The sequence below is a fragment of the Artemia franciscana genome, chromosome 4 (genome assembly GCF_032884065.1).
Source record: "Artemia franciscana chromosome 4, ASM3288406v1, whole genome shotgun sequence".
In the NCBI taxonomy this organism is placed as follows: domain Eukaryota; kingdom Metazoa; phylum Arthropoda; class Branchiopoda; order Anostraca; family Artemiidae; genus Artemia; species Artemia franciscana.
Genome location: NC_088866.1, coordinates 2,374,971 through 2,396,525, shown reverse-complemented (window position 1 = coordinate 2,396,525; position 21,555 = coordinate 2,374,971). Strand labels below are relative to the sequence as shown.

Here is a 21,555-nt window from a genome sequence, read left to right as displayed (position 1 = left end):
GATCACTCACTCGTAAGTTATGAATACCTCATTTTTTCTAATTTCTCCTCTCCCTTTAGCCCCCCAGACGGTCGAATCTGAGAAAACGACTTTATCAAGTCAATTTGTGCAACTCCCTGACACGCCTACCAATTTTCATCGTCCTAGCACGTCCAGAAGCACCAAACTCGCCAAAGCACTGAACCCCTCCCCCAACTCCCCCAATGAGAGCGAATCCAGTGCGGTTACGTCAATGTACCTACGGTTACGTGTCTACGACATTTGCTTATTCTATCCACCAAGCTTCATCCCGATTCCTCTACTCTAAGCGTTTTCCAAGATTTTTGATTTCCCGACAACTCCCCCAATGTCAACAGATCTGGTCGGGATTTGACATAAGAGCTCTGAGACATGAATTCCTTCTAAATATCAAAATTTCATTAAGATCTGGTCACCCATTCTTAAGTTAAAATTACCTCAATTTATCTAGATTTTCCAAATTAACACATCCCCAGCTCCTCCAAAAAGACCGGATCCGTTCCAATTATGTCAATCACGTATCTAGAACTTGTGCTTATTCTTCCCATCAAGTTTCATCCTGATCTCTTCACTCTAAGCGTTTTCCAAGATTTCTGTTTCCCTCCTCCACCCCCTTATGTCCCCGGATCCACTTCGAGTCGAAAATGGAGCATGTGAGACATAATATCTTTCTAAATATCAAGTTTCATTAAGATCTGATCACCTATTCGTAAGATAAAAATACCCCAATTTTCACGTTTTCCAAGAATTCCGGATTCCGCCTCCAGCTCCCCCCAATGTCACAGGATCTGATCGGAATTTAATTTACGAGCTTTAAAGCACAAGATCCTTCTAAATATTAAATTTCATTAAGATCTGGTCACCCGTTCGTAAGTTACAAATACCTCATTTTTCCGAATTACCCCCCCCCCAACTCCACCAAAGAGAGCAGATCCACTCCGGTTATGTCAGTCACGTATCTTAGACTTGTTTTTATTCTTCCCATCCAGTTTCATCCTGATCTCTCCGCTTTAAGTATTTTCTAAGATTTCCGCCCCCCCCCCGTAACTGCCCCCTCAATGATGCTGGATCCGGTTGAAATTTAAAATAGGAGATCTGAGTTACGAGGTCCTTCTAAATATGAAATTTCATGAAGATCCGATCACCTCTTCGCAAGTTAAAAATGCGTCATTTTTTCTAATTTTTCAGAATTAACCACCCCCTCCCCCCAATAGAGCGGATCCGTTCCAATTATGTCAATCACGTATCTAAGACTTCTGCTTATTTTTCACACCAAGTTTCATCCCGATCCCTCCACTCTAAGCGTTTTCCATGATTTTAGGGTCCCCCTCCAAACTCCCCCCATTATCACCAGATCCGGTCGGTATTTAAAATAAGAGCTTTGAGACACATTATCCTTCTAAATATCAAATTTCATTGAGATCCGATCACCCGTTCGTAAGTTAAAATACTTCATTTTTTTCCAATCTTTCAGAATTAACTACCCCAAAGAGAGCAGATCCGTCCTGGTTATGTCAATCATGTATTTAGGACTTGTGCTTATTTTTCCCACCAAGTTTCATTCCGATCCCTCCACTCTAAGTGTTTTCTAAGATTTTAGGTTTCCCCCTCCCAACTTCTTCCAATGTCACCAGATCCGGTTGGGATTTAAAATAAGAGCTCTGAAACACGAAATCCTTCCAAACATCAAATTTTATTAAGATCTGATCAACCGTTCGTAAGTTAAAAATACTTCATTTTTTCTATTTTTTTCCGAATTAACCGGCCTCCCACTCCCACCCAGATGGTCAAATCGGGAAAACGACTATTCCTAATTAAATCTGGTCCGGTCCCTGATACGCCTGCCAAATTTCATCGTCGTAGCTTACCTGGAAGTGCTTAAAGTAGCCAAACCGGGACCGACAGACAGACCGACAGAATTTGCGATTGCTATGTGTCATTTGGTTAATACCAAGTGCCATAAGAACAGACAGATATTAACTTAAAAATACCTTTTCCAAGGAATAAGTTTTTTCAAAGAAAAGTGCCGAGCTGTATTAAAATTAAATATTAAAAAAACTAGTTTTTTTAACTGAAAGAAAGGAGCGACATTAAAACTGAAAATGAACAGAAATTATTCCGTATATGAAAAGGGCTGTCCACTCTTCAACCTCCCGCTCTTTACGCTGAAGTTTGACTCTTTCTCACAACTCTACTTTTTAAAACGATAGAAAACTTTAACGTAAAGAGCGGGGCGTTGAGGAGCGGACACCCCTTTTCATATATGGAATAATTTCTGTTTGTTTTGAATTTTAATGTCGCTGCTTACTTTCAGTAAAAAAAACTTTTTTTTAAATTTGATTTCTGAGCGTTTTTGAATTAATGCAGGTTTTGAATTTGGCTCATCGTACATGAATAATTATAACAAAATTTGCACATTAATTTTGCTTTTTTTTTAACTAATAATACCCTTATGATAAACTAAGTTTGAATTATGTTCCATCTGTTTGAGAATGACTCCTGAATCAGAAAGGCTGTTCAGTTAGAATAAAAGCCTCTTTAATAGTTAGAAAATGATGTTTTCTTTAAGAGCGAGCTATTGAGGAGAGGCCACCCACCCCATGTACATAATATTTTCTATTCGTCTTAAGTTTAAATGTTGCTTCTTACTTTCAGTTGAAAAAATAGCTTTTTCTTTAATTGCTGATCGTTTTTCGAATAATTATGGGAAATCCGGCTTCTCCTCCATGGAAAATTCCCTCCCCCACGAGAAATTTCTTTACGGAACGATTCTCCCACAAAACTTAAATTAGCGATGTTTGCAGAACTAATTTTGTAAAGCATATACAGAACAGCCAAAGAGGTAGAAACTATTTTATGAAGATGAAAATCACAAGTTGAGCAATTCTCAAATGACTGAAATGAATAAAAAAAAGATCTTAGAAAGATATACGTAATAATTTATGTTCGTTTTAAGTTGTAATGTTATTCCTTACTTCAGTTGGAAAACACTTTTTTTTTATTTAATAACAAACACAAGCCGAACACACGCCTTGGTTTATTATCACATAATAATTATAGTTATGAAGCTGTTTAACACAAAATTAAATACTACGATTGACCAGAAAATAACACAAACAAATTATTGCTTATATCGGCCATTATTTAACTAAATTCAAATTTTAAGGTAAAGAGCGAAGTATTGAAGAGGGGACGAACTTCCTCATATAAATAATATGAGGGGGTTCACCCCTCGTCAGTACCTCACTCTTTAGGCTAAAGTTCGGATTTTGATCCAATTCTTCAAGAATGACCCAGAATCACAAAGGCCGTTTAAAAAGATTAAATAGCTCTTTTGAAATTACTAAAAATACCTTAGCGTAAAGAGCGAGGTATTGACGAGGGGACAAACCCCCCATATACGTAATAATTTCTGATCGTTTTGTGTTTTAATGTTACTCCTTACTTTCAATAGAAAAATTAAAAAAAGATCCTCCCACAGAACCAAATCGCCGATCCCCTCCCCCACCAGAAAAAATCCTCCCTGAAAACATCTACATACTTACCAATAACCAATAATTTACGTAAACAATGGGCAAAGTCCGTAACTTGTAGCCTTTCCCCCGGCCACTGTGGGGGACTAAGTCGTCCTCAAAGACATAGTTATCAGATATTTCGACTAGGCTGAACAAAATGGCTATCTCAAAATTTTGATCCGGTGACTGAGAAAAAGATAAGTGTGAGGGGGGGCCTAGTTGCCTCTAAATTTTTTTGGTCACTTAAAAAGAGCACTAGAACTTTTAAATTTCGTTTGAATGAGCCCTCTTGTGAAATTCTAGGACCACTAGGTGAATACGATCACCCCTTGGGAAAAAAAAAACAAATAAACACGTATCCATGATATTTTTTTCTGGTAAAAAATACAAAATTACACATTTTTGCAGATAGGAGCTTGAAACCTCTACAGTAGACTTCTCTGATACGCTGAATCTGATGGTATGACTTTCATTAAGATTTTGTAACTCATAGGTGGGTGTTTCCTCATTTTTTCGAAAATAAGGCAAATTTTCTCCGACTCGTAACTTTTGATGGGTAGATGACTTGATGAAACTTATATATTTAAAATAAAAATAAAAATCAGATCCTTTTAATGTATCTATTGGTATCAAAATTCTGTTTTTTGAGTTTTTTGTTACTATTGAGCCGGGTCGCTCCTTACTTACAGTTCGTTACCACGAACTGTTTGATTCAATTTAAAACAAAACAAGTTTTTTTTCAAATTAAAGTAACAAGAAAAATAAAAACTCAAAATAAACAGAAATTATTCCGTATATTTAGGGGTTGCGCCTCTCCTCCTGACTAAAGTTTTTAGTATTTTCGAAAAAGCTTCCAATTCTAATGAAAAGGGCCCTGTGTTTCAGGAGTCAGTCTTAAAACATTGGAACAAACGGTCAAGACTGTTGTTAAAAAGACAACAAAAAAGATACAAATAAACATGCATCCGTAATCTTTCTTCTGTCAAAAAAATTCAGAATTCCACTTTTTAAATGTAGGAGCTTGAAAGTTCTACAACAGGGCTCTCTGTTACTCTAAATCCGGCAAAATTTCTCAGGCTAGTAACTTTTGATGGGTAAAACTAAACTTTAATGTATAAACTCTTCATTAGATGATTCTTTAGATGTATCTATTGATACCAAAATTCCGTTTTTTAGAGTTCCGGTTGCGATTGGGAGAATAGCTCCTTATTTACAGTTCGCTACCATGAACCGTTTCACAAAGACGATAAGGATTATAGTCCTGTAATACTTCAAATTTAAAGCAAACAGAAATTATTGTCAACGTTCAAAAAATTAATTTAGTTTTATTAATCAATTGAAACTTAAAACAAACATATATGGGCTTAATGGCATACATATAGTGCGCTTTAAGCCTTTCAAGGACCAGAGCGTCTTTTGCGCTCTACTGAAAGCAATTTTTATTTCATTTTTTATTTTTCATTACACCAACAACAACAGAAAAAATGATATCTTAAGGTTAAAAATACAATCAAGGTTAAAATCAAGGTTAAAATACAAAATTCAGATTGCTCCCCAAAGGATCATTTCTTCCTTCACTCTCAGTGTTTCATGTGTCCATTACGAGAAGATTTTCATGACTACTCCGTGGCAATCCATAGTTCATTTTCATTTACGTTCCTACATAACCAGGAATAGATTATAGTTCCAATAGGAGCTTATAATGCAAAAACGTTAAGGTGAATGAAAAGAAATTTTTAGCTTCACAAGGTCCCTTTGGTCTTCCCAACAATCCCTGGAAATTTCCACTTGATATTTCAAGCCTTTCCCAAGGTATTGCAGATACGGTATTTCGATGACCTGATGCCACACAGCGTCTTTTGATTTACTTCACTAGCTATATTTGGATAAATTCTAATTCCGATAGGGACTTATAGCCGAAAAATACATAACTAGATTGGAGAAATATAATTTTTAGCCCCCCCCCAAAGAAAAAATTGAATCCCTCCTTTCCGACACAAACTACCTAAAAGTTTCATCTGTAAGCCTCAAGTTGTTTTTGGCATGTTGCAGATACGTTAGTTTGATGACCAGAATATGCATGCCGTAAAACTTTATGTATGACTAATTAAATAGGATGTTTAAGATATAATTTTTCGAAATTAGACTAGACGGAAGCTTGGAACTGCAGTTACCCCATCATTAAGATAATTTGGAAAAAATACAAAGAAATAGTTTTAGTACGTACTAATTAGTAACCAATTAGTGTTACTATAAGATTTTCTAATTAAATTTCTTGTTATTTTAATTTTCCAATTTCTGGTATATATTTGATGTTGGAATCAAGGCTGAACAAACATCAATCCAAAATAGTGTTTTTTTTATAAATAAGTGTGATTATGGTGTTGTCCGGGCATACCTCAAGAAAAACGTGCAAATTAATACAGTTCCATGAATGACCGATACATTTCAACACCCGAAAAAAACTAATGTAAAGCAACTTTCGAATATCCTTCTGTGAAACTGTCACTTTCATCATATTTCTTCACCCTTATCAATAATTATTTTTTTTAGACGCGGGATGTCAAAATTAAGATTTAGTTCAGTATTCATGCTTCATTCAAAGAAATCAGAGCTTAACTGAAAATGCTGCTTTTTGTGGCATTGTCCTGCACATGGATTTTGTTAACAATCATGTTTATCCAGTCAAGAAGAAGGAAAAACTTTCCTCCTGGTAATAATTTGTTTCACTTTGCCTTTAAAGTCTTTTTTTTCTTTTTTACGCAAAGGAATTCAGTCTATGGGGAGGAGGGCATTCAGGGGTGCTACAACACCTACCCAAGCTTAGTCACGGATATCGAATTGGTGACTATTCCATAAGTTGCACGATCTGCCAGAGACTAGCTCAGCTATTTACGTTCCCCCTTGTCCCAGCCTGTCGAAAGCCTCACTCTTAACCCCACTTATGAATTTTCCTTTAAATCCGTTTTTATGACATCCGCCACCCTAGTTTGGGAACGGTCAGTTTTTCGTTTGACCCCAGATGCATAGCCAAAAAGTGAAATTTTTGCGATTGGTCGTCCTTCCTCCATGTAAAGCGCATTGGGTAATTTGTAAAGGCCTCTATCATCCCAGTAACCTCACCCATAGAAAGAAGATAGACAGAACAAAAAAAAAGAGTGAAGGCCATTGGCCTCTATTCAACCCATCTATATTGAGGAAGAATGGAGTAAGGTCAATCCAGAGTTAAGCTATATAATTGAAGTGGAATCTTCATTGAGGATGAATGAAATAAATGACCTCTTTTTTTTATTTCTTCAACAAATCAACTGTAGTTTATCTATTTGTCGGAGAGGATGTGGGTTTTTGTCAATACTGTTCACGTACTGGATTGTAAAATTTCAAAAGAATTAAAATCATATTGTGAGAATTATAGCTGAACCCCACTATAGTTACAAGCAGGGGCGGCGTTAGATTTTTTGGGGCCCTGTGCAATATGACTTTGCAGGGCTCTAATGGGTATTGCTACAAACCAGAGAATAGTATTTATGCCATTCATTTGATTAAATCTTATTGTTTAGGCATTTTTTTGGTCTCAAACGCGATTTCAGGCCAAGTTCTTGCCATGCAGCATTGAGGGTCGTTCTCTGCGGTATTTCTATGATGCACAGATGGCAGAGATTGACACTCCCTTGCATTCCTGGTTATGCCTACACTGAGATCCAGACACCTGGTGGCCTGAGGCCCTACGCTGCCACATAGGTCGCAAATGCCTGCCGCCAGCACTGGTCGCAAGTGTCGATCAAAGAAAAATAACCAAGGCGTGAAATAATAATATTAGTGGTTTATAATGATTTTAATATCAGGTATTTACTATTGAAGCTAAAAATTGAAATACCAAGAAATTTGTTTAAAAGGCCCATATAAATACTAATTGATTCCCAATTATTGCTTACTATTACTGCCTTTTTGTATATTTAGCTGAATTGATCTTACATTTCGGGAAACTGCTTTTTTAAGCTTCGATCTTTTGTATCTTCGAAAAATGATGCCTAAGATCATTTTGATTTTCGATTATTTGGCTTACGGATGAATGATGACTGACTGCCAAAATTGAAATTTTTAGCCAGCCATCTGGTGTCAAAACGAAAAGAAATTCCTCTCCAATAGGGTACAAGAGTAGACAGACACAGAAATAAACCCATTTTAAATTTCTAGAAGACAACAATTTTGGTATCATTTCATAGCTGGGATTCAAATGTGTCCATCTGCCAAGCTAATTGTTTCAGATTCTGTGGACATGGTTTGTTGGTTTGAAGATACATTGAAAATTGGTTAAAAATCGCTGACCCGCTACTCAGGGCTGTATCCAGAATTTTTTTTCGGGGGACTTTACAGAAAGATTTTATTTCAGAAGGGGGGGGGTGTACAAAACTTTGAGAAACGCATAAACATTTGTTTATATTCATTTTTGTTACGGTTTTACGAGTCGAACAAAAATTTTGGGGTGGGGGTTAAAAACCCCCTTCCCCATCAGATACAGCCGTGCGGGCACCAATTCAGAAATCAATCTCAGGAGGACAGAAATTTCCAGGGAGCATGTCCAAATAATATTTTTATTATTTGTATTTTATTGTATCTTTCATCTTTTGCGTCTTATTAAAATGTGCCAGCGATCATTTCCGTCTTAGAATATTTGACCTTTTTGGTATAATAGGGGCCATTTCAAATTTTGTTTTGCACATTTTAAGGACGATTGACAAAATAGTATTTCATGGCCAGCCAAATGAAAAGCAGCTCGCCCCAATGGGGCACAGGAACACACAGATATAGAAGCAGTTCCAAACGATTATTTTTTTTTAATTTTAAAACAGTTCGTGCATGGTAATGAACTATAAGGAAGGAGTGACGTGCCTCAAAAGTAACAGAAACTCTAAAGAACAGAATTCTGATATCAATAGGTATATTGAAAGAATCGACCTATTTTGGTTCCATTATGCTGGTTCCAAATATATAAAATTCTTTAAGCTAAAATTTATCCATCATAGGTTACGACCCTGAGAAAATTGCCCGATTTTCGAAAAAGGGAAACACACCCTAAGAGTCAAAGAATCTTAATTAAAATCACATCGCCATATTCAGCGTCCCACTGTAGAGGTCTCTAGCTCCTATCTGCAAAAACGTAGAATTTGTATGTTTAGCCAGAAGCGAGATAACGGATGCGTGTTTATTTAGTTTTTTTCAGAGGCGATTGTATCGAAATAATGGTCCTAGAACATCGAAATAGGGCTCATTCGAACAAAACTTAAAAGTTCTAGTGCTCTTTTAAGGTGATCAAAAATGTTGGAGGGCAACTACCCCTTCCTCTCACGCCCCTTTTTCCCACAAACGTAAGACCAAAATTTTAAGACAGCTATTTTGTTCATCATAGCTCAAAGATCCAAAAATATGCCTTTGGAAATAACATGACCCCCACAGCCCCTTGGGATAGGTCTTTAATCTAAGAAATTTGCCCATTGTTTACATATAGTATATGCTTTTAGGAAGTATACACACATTTGGGGGGAGGAATTTTGTGCTTGGGGTACATTTTGATGGGGAGATTTATTTTGAGGAAGGAAATTTCTGGGGTGAACTTTCCAGGGAAAATTTTACACTGGAGGGCTTTAACAGAATTTTTCAAGAGTGCTAAAAACTACAGCTTCAAGAGCAAGGTATAAAGGGGGGACAGCCCCTTCATATAAGAATAGTTCTTATTTATTTGAGTTTTAATGTTGCACCTTACTTTCAGTAAGAAAAACTTGTTTTGTTGTTGTTGTTTTTTTTAATTTAATATGGTACAAGCTAGTATGCTAAGAAGTCTGTTTTCGATGCATTTGCTTATTGGTCTTGGCTTTTTTAGTTACAGAAAAGGGGGTTCAAGGTTTGTTTTTAATGAAAGTTGATTGCAGCTTATAAGCTGCAGCTCATGATTATCAGCAGGAAGTCATTTACGGAAGAAATCAGAGACAACGCTCTAGTATTGTCTGCAGAAATTCCTGCATTGTATTAACTATTGTTCCTTTTTTATAAACCATTTCACATTTGGGGGGATGGGTGTTGGTAGAAGCATTGAAGCGAACTCACTCGATTGGAATCAGATTGGTTTAGTACATTCTTAAGAGTTAAAAGTGATTAGAGGGCAACCAGCCCCCTCTCGTTCCCTTAATGCTACTGTGACCCCACAACCCTTTAGACAGCCGATCAAAATTTTGACATAGATGTTTATTTTAAAAAAAAATCTGGAAAGTACTATAAATATACCTCCAGAAATGGCATAGCCCCCATAGCCCCTTGGGACGTGGGCCGTAAATATTACAAAGTGCCAATCGTTTAGCCTTAGCCTTTTATATTTGGAAAAGTGAGTTGCGGGGGAGGGGATTTTTTGTGTTGGCTGGGCATTTGGCTTGAAACTATGAGAGTCATTCTTTGGGTCAAAAGGTCAAATTTCTTCCGGGGGAGGGTTCCAAAATTGAGCCAAAAAACTTCGTGCCCCTGATCAGTTAAAAATTGTAAGTTACAAGTCCTTGGGCCAAAGAAGAACCTAGCGCACAAAAAAGTTCCAGGGGTATACCCTTCTCCCCTCGAAAAAATAAGAAAACATAATGAACAACTTGGCCCAAAAAAAGAACCGACTTTTTTATTGTTTCCTGATTAGCTCGAAATTTATATATTTGCTTGGGTTAAGCTTAAGGAAACCACGAGACAGCAGGAAAAATAGATAAACCCAGAAATTGGCCAGTCAAAGGGCCAGAAAGGAGGCAAAAATTCTTTCTCCAGCCACTCTTCATAGAAGGGTGGTCATAGATACTTGGGTGGGGATCATTCAATTGGAAATTGAATATTCGAAAGAGAAATATAGAATTGGGCCAAATTAAAAATTTAGCGCAAAGAGCAAGGTATTGAAGAGACGGCAGTCCCCCTCGTATAAGTAACAATTTCTGTTCGTTTTAAGTTTTGATGCTGCTCCTTGATTTAAGTTGAAAAGACTTGTTTTTAAATTATACGAAAAAGCCTACTCCCCCTCTATGGAAAATTCCTCCACCCCACGGACAATCCCTCCATGGAAATTTTTTACCGCATAAAATACCCCCAATCCTTCCACCAGGAAAAATTATCTCAGATAATTCCATTCTAGCTCAAAATTCCCCCCGAAAAACTTCTTGCGGATGGTTCCAGGTGAATTTTTTTTCTTAGCGGCCTTTCATTTGAAAAGGTTCTTTCTTCTGAAAAGATTAATTTTAAAATTATGCTGGGCATCCTCTACTTCGATGAAAAGTTTTCCCGCAAATAACCCGTCCGCTAGTGTAAAGTTGGTCCTGCAGAAAATTCCCTCTGAAGAATTGATCGTATGGAAAACTCCCAAACGGGGAATTTCTCCAGTGAAAAAATTCCTACTCCTACGGAAAGACACTCTAGATAACACCAACCTGGTAAAATTTCACCACGGACAATGGAAAGTTGACCACCCTGGAAACTTCCTTCCCAACGAAAAATTCTCCCGGCGGAAAATCCCCAGCAGAAAATTCACCACTACCCCAATCCGAAAAATGTATGCATAGGCCTACTTCCCAATAACAAAGACTACACGCAAACAATGGGCGAATTTTATAATTTAAAGATCTTTCCCTGGGGGCTGTGGGGGTCTTGTTATCTCCAAAGACATAGATATTGGGCCTTTCAGCTGTACTGAATAAAATGGCTATCTCAAAATTTTGATCGGACGACTTTGAGGAAAAAAGTGGTGAGAGGCGGGCTAGTTGCACTCCATCTTTTTTGTATCTTAAAAAGTGCACTAGAATTTTTAATTTCCGGTCGAATGAGTCCTTTCTCGATAATCTAGGACCATTGGTTCGATACGTAAACCTCTGGGGAAAAAATTTAAAAAATAAACACGAATTCGTGATCTTTCTTTTGGCAAAAAATACAAATTCCACATTTTTGCAGATGGGAGCTTAAAACCTCTACAATAAGGTTCCCGGGTACACTGAATGTGATGAGGTGATTTTCATTAAGATCTCTTAGCTTTTAGGGGGTTTCCCCTTTAAAAAAAAAAAAAAAAATCAGGCAAATTTTCGCAGGCGTGTAGCTTTTGATGAGTTGCACTAAACATAATGAATCTTGTATGTTTAGGAATCAGCATAACAAGCCAATTCTTTTCATATATCCATTGAAATCAAAATTCTGTTTTTTAAGAGTTTCGGTTACTATTGAGCCTAGTCCCTCCTTGCTTACAGTTCATTACCACGAACTGTTCGATAAATTTTTTCGAACTGGCTTTCTGGGCTATATTTTTTCTATGCTGTATGCCACGTCAGGTTTATACCTAGTTTTTTCCTTAGAAGTGTGTTTTCTGAACTTTCAGTTAAAGGAATCAACAGACGAGTTTCAGGGATAACCCCTTTAGGGGGGCCATTCATAATGGAGAGTCTTAAGTGTCTTTCCCACTGCGTACGTAATCTCCAATGCTAAGTACGTAATCACCTATGCTATGCTCTGTTACTATTGAGCCTAGTCCCTCCTTGCTTACAGTTCATTACCACGAACTGTTGGATAAACTTTTTCGAACTACATGCTACTATAGGGCTTAAAATCTATTCACAGTTAGGTAGCAAGATAAATCAGAAGACAATATGTGTTGCCTGATTTGCCTAAACTTGGGAACGGCTTGAGAGATCAAATTGAAACTTTTAAGGGGTGTTACGGAATCAAGTGCACATCAAACTTTGAGTTTGGGGAGGGGGAGAGATAAATCTAATTTAACTATCCACATCCAGGTTATAAAAATAGCATATCTGCGATTTCTTGGAAACAACTTTGGCAATGCAATTCAGTTTCTGATAGTGTATGTGTGTGTAGGGGCAGGGCTTTGTATTTGTTTTGGAGGAGGGAACGGCTAAAATTGTTTCCAATTCATCTAAACGTTGCTGCGGTAAAAGCACCAATGTTTGGGTGTCCTGGAAATGTCTTTTCTCCGATCTACCTAAACGTTTTTCCACTATAATCCTCAATAGCTCTACAATCTACAATACTTATGTAGCTATATATCTCTATACTATATAATCTAAAATAGCTCTGTACTAGCTCTAGCTCTTTAATCTATAATACCTCTGTAATCTATTCACTTTTAGGTAGCAAAATAAATTGCCTGTGCTGCCAAGTGATGAAAACAGCGTATCTCGGCATCCCCTTCATGGAAAATTCCCTTCCCCAATGAAAAATTCCTTCATGGAAAGATCCTCCTATATAACCACCTACCCTGACCCCTCCCCCACTAGAAAAATTCCCTGAAAATGTCGGTATGCTTCGCAGTAACCTATACTATATGAAAACAATAAGCAAATTTCACAATTTGCAGCCCTTCCCCTGGGGACTGTGGGGGATTAAGTCATCCTTAAAGACATAGCTATTAAATTTTTCGACTATGCCGAACAAAATGGTTGTCTTAAAATTTGATCAGGTGGCTTTGGGAAAACAAAGAGCATGGGATGGGGCCTAGTTGCCCTCCAATCTTTGTTCACTTAAAAATTGCTCTAGAACTTTTAATCTCCGTCTGAACGAGCCCTCTCATGATATTCTAGGACCACTGGGTCGATACGACCACCCTTGGAAAAAAAAAACAAAAAAACGAACACGCATTTTTCTTCTGGCAGAACAGACAAAATTCCACATTTTTGCTGATATGAGCTTGAAACTTCTACAGTAGGATTCTCAGGTACGCTGAATCTGATGGTTTGATTTTCATTAGGATTCCTTGGTTTTTAGGGGTCATTTTCGTCTTTTTGAAAATTAGATAATTTTTTCAGGCTCGTCACCTTTGATGGATAAGACTAAACTTGATAGACCTTATACATTTGAAATTATCCTAAAAATCCAATTTTTTTATGTATCTATTGGTATAAAAATTCCGTTTTTTATAGTTTCGGTTACTATTGAACCGGGTCGCTTTATTATTACGTATAAGAGAGGTTTCGCCCCCCTGTCAATGCCTCGTTCTTCACGTTAAAGTTTGAATTTTGTTCCAGTTCTTTGAGAATGATCCCTGAATCACAAAGGTCATTTAATTCGAATAAATCGTTTTTTTTAAATGACTAAAAATACTTTAGCGTAAAGAGCGAGATATTGACGAGGGGGCGAAACCCCTCATATCCGTAATAATTTCTGTTCGTTTTAATTTTTAATATAGCTCAGAAATTTAATTTCTGATTGATCTTTAAATAATGCTAGGATATTTGGTGTCCTACTACTACTACTACTAATAACTCACTGCAGTACTAAGCCGCCTGAGGCCAACACAGCTACGCACGCTCCTCCTTCAGCCTAATCTGTTCAAGGCCTCCCTCTTTACACCTTCCCACGAAGTTCCAATTTCCTTTAAATCTTTATTTATGACATCCTCCCACCCCAGACGAGGACGACCTGCTTTCCGTGTAGCCCCAGACGGTTGGCCAAAAAGGACAATCTTCAGTAATCTGTCATCCTTCATCCACAGAACGTGGCCTAGCCATCTCAACCTTTCTTTCATTATAGCCCTAGAAAGCGGGATTGAACCGCATTTTTCGTACAACCTACTGTTTGAAATACGGTCAGTCAGTCGGGTACCCAGAACAATCCGTAGGCAGTTTCTCTGGAAAACGTCTTGTAAATTTTCGTCCGCTTTTCGGAGCGCCCATGCTTCAGAGCCATATTTGACCACTGTCATTACTGTAGCTTCCAATATTCTAATCTTGGTTTGCAGAATTATCTTCCTATTCTTCCAAACTTTTTTTTAACTTTGAAAAATCACACTGAGCCTTAGCTATTCTACTTTTAACATCTTCACTGCTCCCATCGTCTTTACTAATAATACTACTAAGGTAAGCGAAGCTGCCCACCTGATTAATCTTTTCGTTACCCAACGTCACCTATTCTTCTTCACTTATTCCCTGCCTTAGTGACTTAGTTTCTTGACATTAATTTTCAAACCTATTCTAGCACCCTGAACTCGCAAAACCTCTGAAAACTCATTCATTCTGCTCACACTTTTATCTAATCTGCTTAAATCATCAGCATATTCTAGGTCCAGAAGAGTTCTTCCTCCCCATTTGATTCCATGATGTCCAATTCCCTGTCCTGTGCTGCTTAAGACGAAGTCCATCAAAATGATCCATATAAAGGGGGATAAAACACAACCCTGCTCAACTCCTGATTTAATACAAAAACAGTTGCTAACCTCATTTCGTACCTTAATCGCAGCAGTATTATTCTCGTACATAGCACAAATTATTTTAATGTATTTGTCTGGTATACCATATAAAGATGAGACCTTTGCTAAAGTTCTTCTATCAACAGAATCGAACGCTTGCTTATAATCGATAAAACTGAGGACCAAAGGTGTTTGATAACGAAGGGACTTCTCAATTATTAACCTAAGTGTGAAAACTTGATCGACATATCCTCTACCTTTTCTAAAACCGCATTGTTCTTCTCTTAAAGCTTTGTCCACAGCATCTCTCAGTCTAAAAAGTATCATGAGCTGATTTATACCGGTTATCAAAACAAATATAACTTTAATGTCCCAGGAACGAATAGGAGGACACAACTACAACTTTCAGACTCTATTTTGGGAGGGTAAGAGGACTCAAAACATTTTGATTTGGGAAGAATATGAGGGTGTGGGGACATTTGTATGCCTCCCACATACTCGTCCATAAAAGAGCCGACATTTTTCTTGAAAGCATGAAACATACATCCATGAGCTATTGGTCAAGAGAGCCCTTGTGCACAGAAAAAACCTGAAAAAATAAGCCTGAGGGGCCAACAAAAAAAAATTTCCGATCTTGAGACGAGTAATAATTTTTATTCAGCTAAAGCACTTGGCTTCTTATGTTTTTTATTATTCCAGACCAGATACTAAATGACTTGGAATGGAAAAACGGGACATTTTTTTCGTCTCCTCAATCAGTATTAAAATGACACTCATACCAGGTGGACCCCTCTGCAAAAAATAAGTTTTAAAGAAATTTTGACTGCGTTGGTTTGTTACGCCCAAAAATGGGCCGAAAAGGTCTACAATGTATTGGCTTGTAGACAGTAGCAGCATCAATTCACAGAAATGTAAGCAGGGACGCAAACATTTATTTTGAAAATCTAGAGGGTGGTGCTGTTTTTTTCTTTAAATTTTTCAATTAAAATACCAAAGAAAAAAACATTTTCAAAAGCAATAACAAAAATGGTGCTTTTAAAACCTATGGAGCGGAAAAACTGGCCTCCTCCCAATTGAAACCACAAGAAAATATATTAGAAAGGGTAAAACTTGTAGTAAAATGACAGTTTCCACTATCTTAGTTAAAGGTTTCGCCTGGTGTAATATATTCATTTCATTTTAACTATTATTTGATATCACTTTAATATTCATTTAGTTAGACTTGTGGTAGTGCAGTGGATTCAACTCTTATTGTTAATATGGGGCCTGGGTTCAACCCCAGCTGCCACAGGCCCCTTGAGGTAGGAGCCCCCTTAGTTAAATAAACTCTCAAAAAGCATGTGTGGAAGTCTTATACCCAACAAAAGGTCAAGGAGAAACAATTTATTTTATGTTATTATGTTTGCATTAGCTACTTAATATTACTCCTTATTGTAGTAAAGATTTGCCTTGGAATATCTTTTGTAGCCATCCACAAATTTGTCGACCCACACAATTGTGCTATGATAAATATTGTTTGTAATTACTCATTACTAATGGCATTGGTATTTAATTGGTTATTACGTTTCAAAAAGTAATAAAGGGCTATGTAATGAATCCGAGTAATCACCAATCACTCGTGTGGCTTCTACAAGTGTGATCTGCACTGTAATAACCGCAATGCATAACTACTATTCCTTTTAACAACTCATTGCCGCATTGAGCTACCTTGGGCCGACCCAGCTTCTCGTCTGACAGGAGCGTGGGAAGGAAAACCACGAAATATTAGTACCCATAACTTAGTACCAACTAGTACCTATAAAATCTAATCACTTTCTACTTTCAATAAATAATTGAATGTGGATGACTTAACTCCAATAATTATCAACTACTCGTGGCCGTTGGCAACCAATTTTTCCTATTGACTGGTGAAGAACTGCAGAAACCTATTTTTTCGGTTTGGTCTAAGCGGCGTTCACATGCAAATCCACTCGCATGTCCAGACATGTTAAGCAGCTATCCACTTACTTAAGCTTTGAAGTTCAGCCAGACATGCTTTTGAAGGTGACTCTTAAGCACTGATGATAAATGTAGTGCAAAAGAGGCCTCCTGATTGGTAAGAATTTGAACCACAGCCACAGATTTCTAGACTCCAAAACTGGATACTCAGCTGTAATTTGTTGCAGCCAAGCACCGAGTTTTATATGTGAACGGAAAACGGCAGGATATAGATGTCTCGACCGGCAAATGTTTGGACATAAGATAAGATAAGATAATATTTATTTGCAAAAGACTATCACAAGCTCTAAAGAGCCGAATTCGCTTTATATGTCACTAAAAGCTAAGAAAAAAAAATCAAAATAGTACATTAAGTCAAACACTTAAAATTAAAAGGAATTAAAAAAGCAAAATCATCAAAGATAAAGGGCAAATCAGTAAACTTAACAATTAAATTACAAAAACATTGCAGTAAATAAAAAAAGAATAAAAACGGCAATAGAGGAAAAGGGGAATTTGGCAATTACATAATCACGAATTATTATTAAGGTGTTCCAGAATAAAGGGTATAAGAGTCTAACTAGACACGCATCTAAACGCCGCTTTAGACAAGAGTTGCTTGAATCTTATAATTGGCAACTCTGCTTTCCCCTGTTAGTCTTATATTGAAGTATTTAAGTGTTACAATTCAAAACGCAGGGCTATAAGGATCCAAAAAAATTTAAGAGATGGACACAATATAGGTAACTTGAATTGACTGTCCTTCCTGGAGGGAGTCATCTAATTTCACCAGCCCAAAGCCCAGACCAGCTCTTTTTCTAATCACACTTCTTCATAATCATTGTTTTAATTTTTTGTAAGCAGTAGCTGACTCGTTTTTTTTTTTCAGGACCACCTCCGTTACCCATCATCGGGACTATACCTTACATGTCAAGAAACTTAGTTCAAACATTTGAAAGGCTTGGCAAAAAATACGGGGATATAATATCGCTTCAAATAGGAGTATTTGACGCCATTGTGCTAAATGATTATAAAATAATTCGCGACGCATACAAAGACGATGTTATGAACGGTCGCCCGAAATTCCATTTTTGTGACGCTCTTTGTGAGGGAAATAACGGAATCCTTTTTGCTGAAGGACCTGAGTATGAAGAGATTCGTCGTTTTACCTTCAAACAATTAAGACAATTAGGACTTGGCAAGTCAACCCTAGAAGATACAATAATTTCAGAGATCAAAATTATTGAAGATGATTTCAAAAAGTTCATTGGGGTGCCTACAGATATCAGAAACAAGTTTAGTGTACCAGTTGTGAATGCATTGTGGACAATCACAACGGGAGAACGTTTTTCTAACACAGATAATCGAGTGCATGAGGTATTGGACGAAGTGTTCATGTGTATGCAGACCGGTGGAGTGGCATGTGTTCGTCATTTATTCCCATATTTGCGCCATTTACCACCGTTGAAACGCCAAGCAGAGCTTAGGTACTTAGCTGCAAAGCATATGAAGGACTTATTCAACGAAACCATCAACAGACACTTAGAATATGAGTCAGAAGATTTTGTAGGTTTATTTTTGAAGCAGATAAAAGAAAGCGGCGAAGGCTCTCCTTTCCATGGAAAACAAGGACTATTGCAATTGAAAATTGTCCTGATGGACCTGTTTTTGACAGGTGCTGACACAACATCCACGTTCTTAGGTTGGTTCTTCCTCTTAATGGCAGCTCACCCGGATATTCAGAAGAAAATACAGGATGAGGTTGATGCACACGTAGGCCAGGAGCGAAAACCAGGCTTAACTGACAAACATAATCTAAAATATGTGGAAGCTTGTATTCAAGAAGCTCTTAGATTTATATCAATGGCCCCAGTAATAACCCACAAAGTCACCGACGATAAGCTATTCTACGGGTATGACTTCAAAAAAGGTACTTTATTATTTGCTAACATAGCTAGAGCTATGCGAGATCCATCAGTTTGGGAGAAACCGAATGAATTCTATCCTGAGCACTTCTTGAATGGAAGGAAGGTACCGGATGCATTTATGCCCTTTGGAACAGGGAAGAGAATATGCATTGGGGAAAGTTTGGCAAGAATGGAGCTATTCCTTTTCATTACACATTTACTTCAGGTCTTTACATTTTCTTTGAAGGACGGAGATACGGCCTGTTTTGAACCCATTAATCCAAATGTCTTAGTCCTGGCTCCAAAGCCGTATGAAATCGTTCTTAAAGCGCGCTATTAGAAGCAAAATAATGTTAAAAATATTTTTTGAATGTTTGTATGTTTTAAAAAATATATGAGTTATATGTTTTGTTAGTTTTTTCTTACTCCGAATGCGTGAAGTGAATTTTATTCTATACTAAACATGGCGCCAATTCTGAGGGGATCTTGAAGAATGTCCATTTTGATACTTTCAATAAAAAAATAAAAAAAAATGTCCCGAACCAGATTAAAAAAAAAAAAAATACTTTGCTATATATCTTCATAAAAAGTCTGTGTCCTGCCCCCTTTGGTTTTTTGAATTGGCGCCACTCTTCTGTATAAGTCAAATTGCGTGTAGCGCCCTTGCAAGCAAGAGTATTTGTGATTTTACAAATTATAAAATTTGGCAAAGGCTAGTATTTTCTGTAATGAATGAAAATGATTAAGAGCAAGAGAACGAAGGAGAAAGAAGAGGGATAGATAATGTCATGGGGGTCAACAGCAAGCTATAAAGTATGTCAGAGAGAGTGAGAGAAAAGGTGAGGGGGGAAATTAATCAATAAACTTGTGTTCGAGAGCTTAGTCTCAAAGCCATAACATTGACGGAGTACCTAATATTGTCACTACAACACTCCGTGTTGGATATGTATATATATATATATATATATATATATATATATATATATATATATATATATATATATATATATATATATAATATATATATATATATATATACATATATATATATTTATATATATATATATATATATATATATATATATATATATATATATATATATATATATATATATATATATATATATATATATATATATATATATATATATATATATATATGCGTGTCTGTGTGTTACCGTGAATGTCCGAAATCTGGTTAATGTTGACATTCACCGGTGGAATGTCCGAAATCTGGTTAATGTTGACATTCACCAGTGGATGTTCGAAATTCCTTTTTCTTTGGTTGGATTCAATTAGCTTTGCGAATCGGCTTTTTCATTCTTATGCAAGCTATGATGGTAAAAGTTAGGTTAGGTTAGATTATGTTAGTTTAGGTTAACTTAGGTTCGATTAGGTTAGGTTAAATTTGGTTTTAAATCATCAGAAATGGGTTAAAAGCCTAACCCAACCAAACCTAATCTATTCTAACTTAACCTGTCATCATCAAACCTTGCATTAAATGGAAAATGTTGACTGGCAACGGTGAATAAATCAAAGGAGAAAAAAAGGTATCTCAGACATTCACTGGTGAATGTCGACATTCACCAATTTGCTGACATTCACGGTAACATATATATTTAAATTTTTGGTTCTCTCAAATTAAGAAATTTCCAGGGTGGTACAATATTTAGTCAGTGTTGCCACTTTGAACTGTGGAAACAGATAAACAAAACTAGTTAGTTGAATTCGACAATTGTTTTAGTGTTTAATAACTCAAAATCTAATTACCTGTTGAATCCCACAGATAACTACACCGTCAAATAAAAGCTACATCCTTTTAACCCGTTAAGTGCCACGTGTCGTATGTTAAGCTTCTTTTCTTCAAATTTTCCGCCTAAGTTACTTTTCTTATTTGGCACCCGCAACTACCATAAACTGCATAACTGCATATTGCATTTTCATGAAAATCTGACTTTCTAATTTTTCTTCAAGATATATAGAATTCTTTATAATTTAATTCTTATATAATATATAATTCCTATATTATAATTCTATCTTCTATTATATATATCTATAAATATAAAAATAAGTTGTCTGTGTGTGTGTGTGTCTGTCGAGTGACGTCATGTTTGTGTGTCGACTGACGTCATGTTTTCGACTGACGACGACCGGGACACAGGGAGTATAAATGACGACCAGGACATAAGTAAAAAAAACTAAAAAAACTAAAAAAAAGGTAAAAACTACAAAAAAAACTAAAAAGAAAAAAACTAATAAAAAAAATAAAAAAAATAAAAAAGAGAAAAAAAGGAAAAAAATGAAAAATAAAGGAGAAAAACAAAACAAAATAAAAAAAAAGAAAAAAGAAAAAAACTAAAAAAACTTAAAACAAAGTAAAAACCAAAAAAAAACTAAAAAGAAAAAAAGGGGAAAAATACAAAAATTTATTTCATCATATACCATTTCAAAAACGAATGTATATACAGACCAGGACACCGGGATACAAATGACGACCGGGACACAGGGAATATAAATGACGACCGGGCCACAGGGACACAACTACAACGGGAACGCCGGGGGGCACAGGGGGATATATAAATGACGACGGGGACACAGGGAATGTTCGATTAGCAATAACCATCAACAAAGCTCAAGGGCAATCATTAGAATCATGAGGTATAACTAAAAAAACTAAAAAAAGGTAAAAAAATAAAAAAAAAGACCAATTCAAAAACGAATGTACATACAGACCGGGACACCGGGACACAAATGACGACCGGGACACAAGGAATATAAATGACGCCCGGGACACTCAAAGAGAAATCACAGACTGGGACACCGGGACACTAATGACGACCAGGACACAGGGAATATAAATGACGACCGCGACACAGGGACACAACTACACCGGGGAACCCGGGGGCACAGGGGGATATATAAATGACGACGGCAA

General features: G+C 36.7%; 1 protein-coding gene across 2 annotated transcripts in view; it reads left to right on the top strand.

The window, feature by feature from the left end:
• Positions 1 to 19,447, top strand: part of LOC136025852 (cytochrome P450 2L1-like) — a 46,842-nt gene extending 27,395 nt beyond the window's left edge. The window contains exons 2-3 of one of the 2 annotated variants that reach the window (XM_065701877.1): positions 6,087 to 6,246; positions 17,603 to 19,447. In XM_065701877.1, the coding sequence (XP_065557949.1) occupies positions 6,159 to 6,246; positions 17,603 to 18,960 (1,446 nt within the window). In that variant the 5' untranslated portion in view covers positions 6,087 to 6,158 and the 3' untranslated portion in view covers positions 18,961 to 19,447. The remainder of the gene's footprint in view (positions 1 to 6,086; positions 6,247 to 17,602) is intronic. The other variant, XM_065701878.1, reaches the window with a different exon arrangement.
• Positions 19,448 to 21,555: the final 2,108 nt, after the last annotated feature.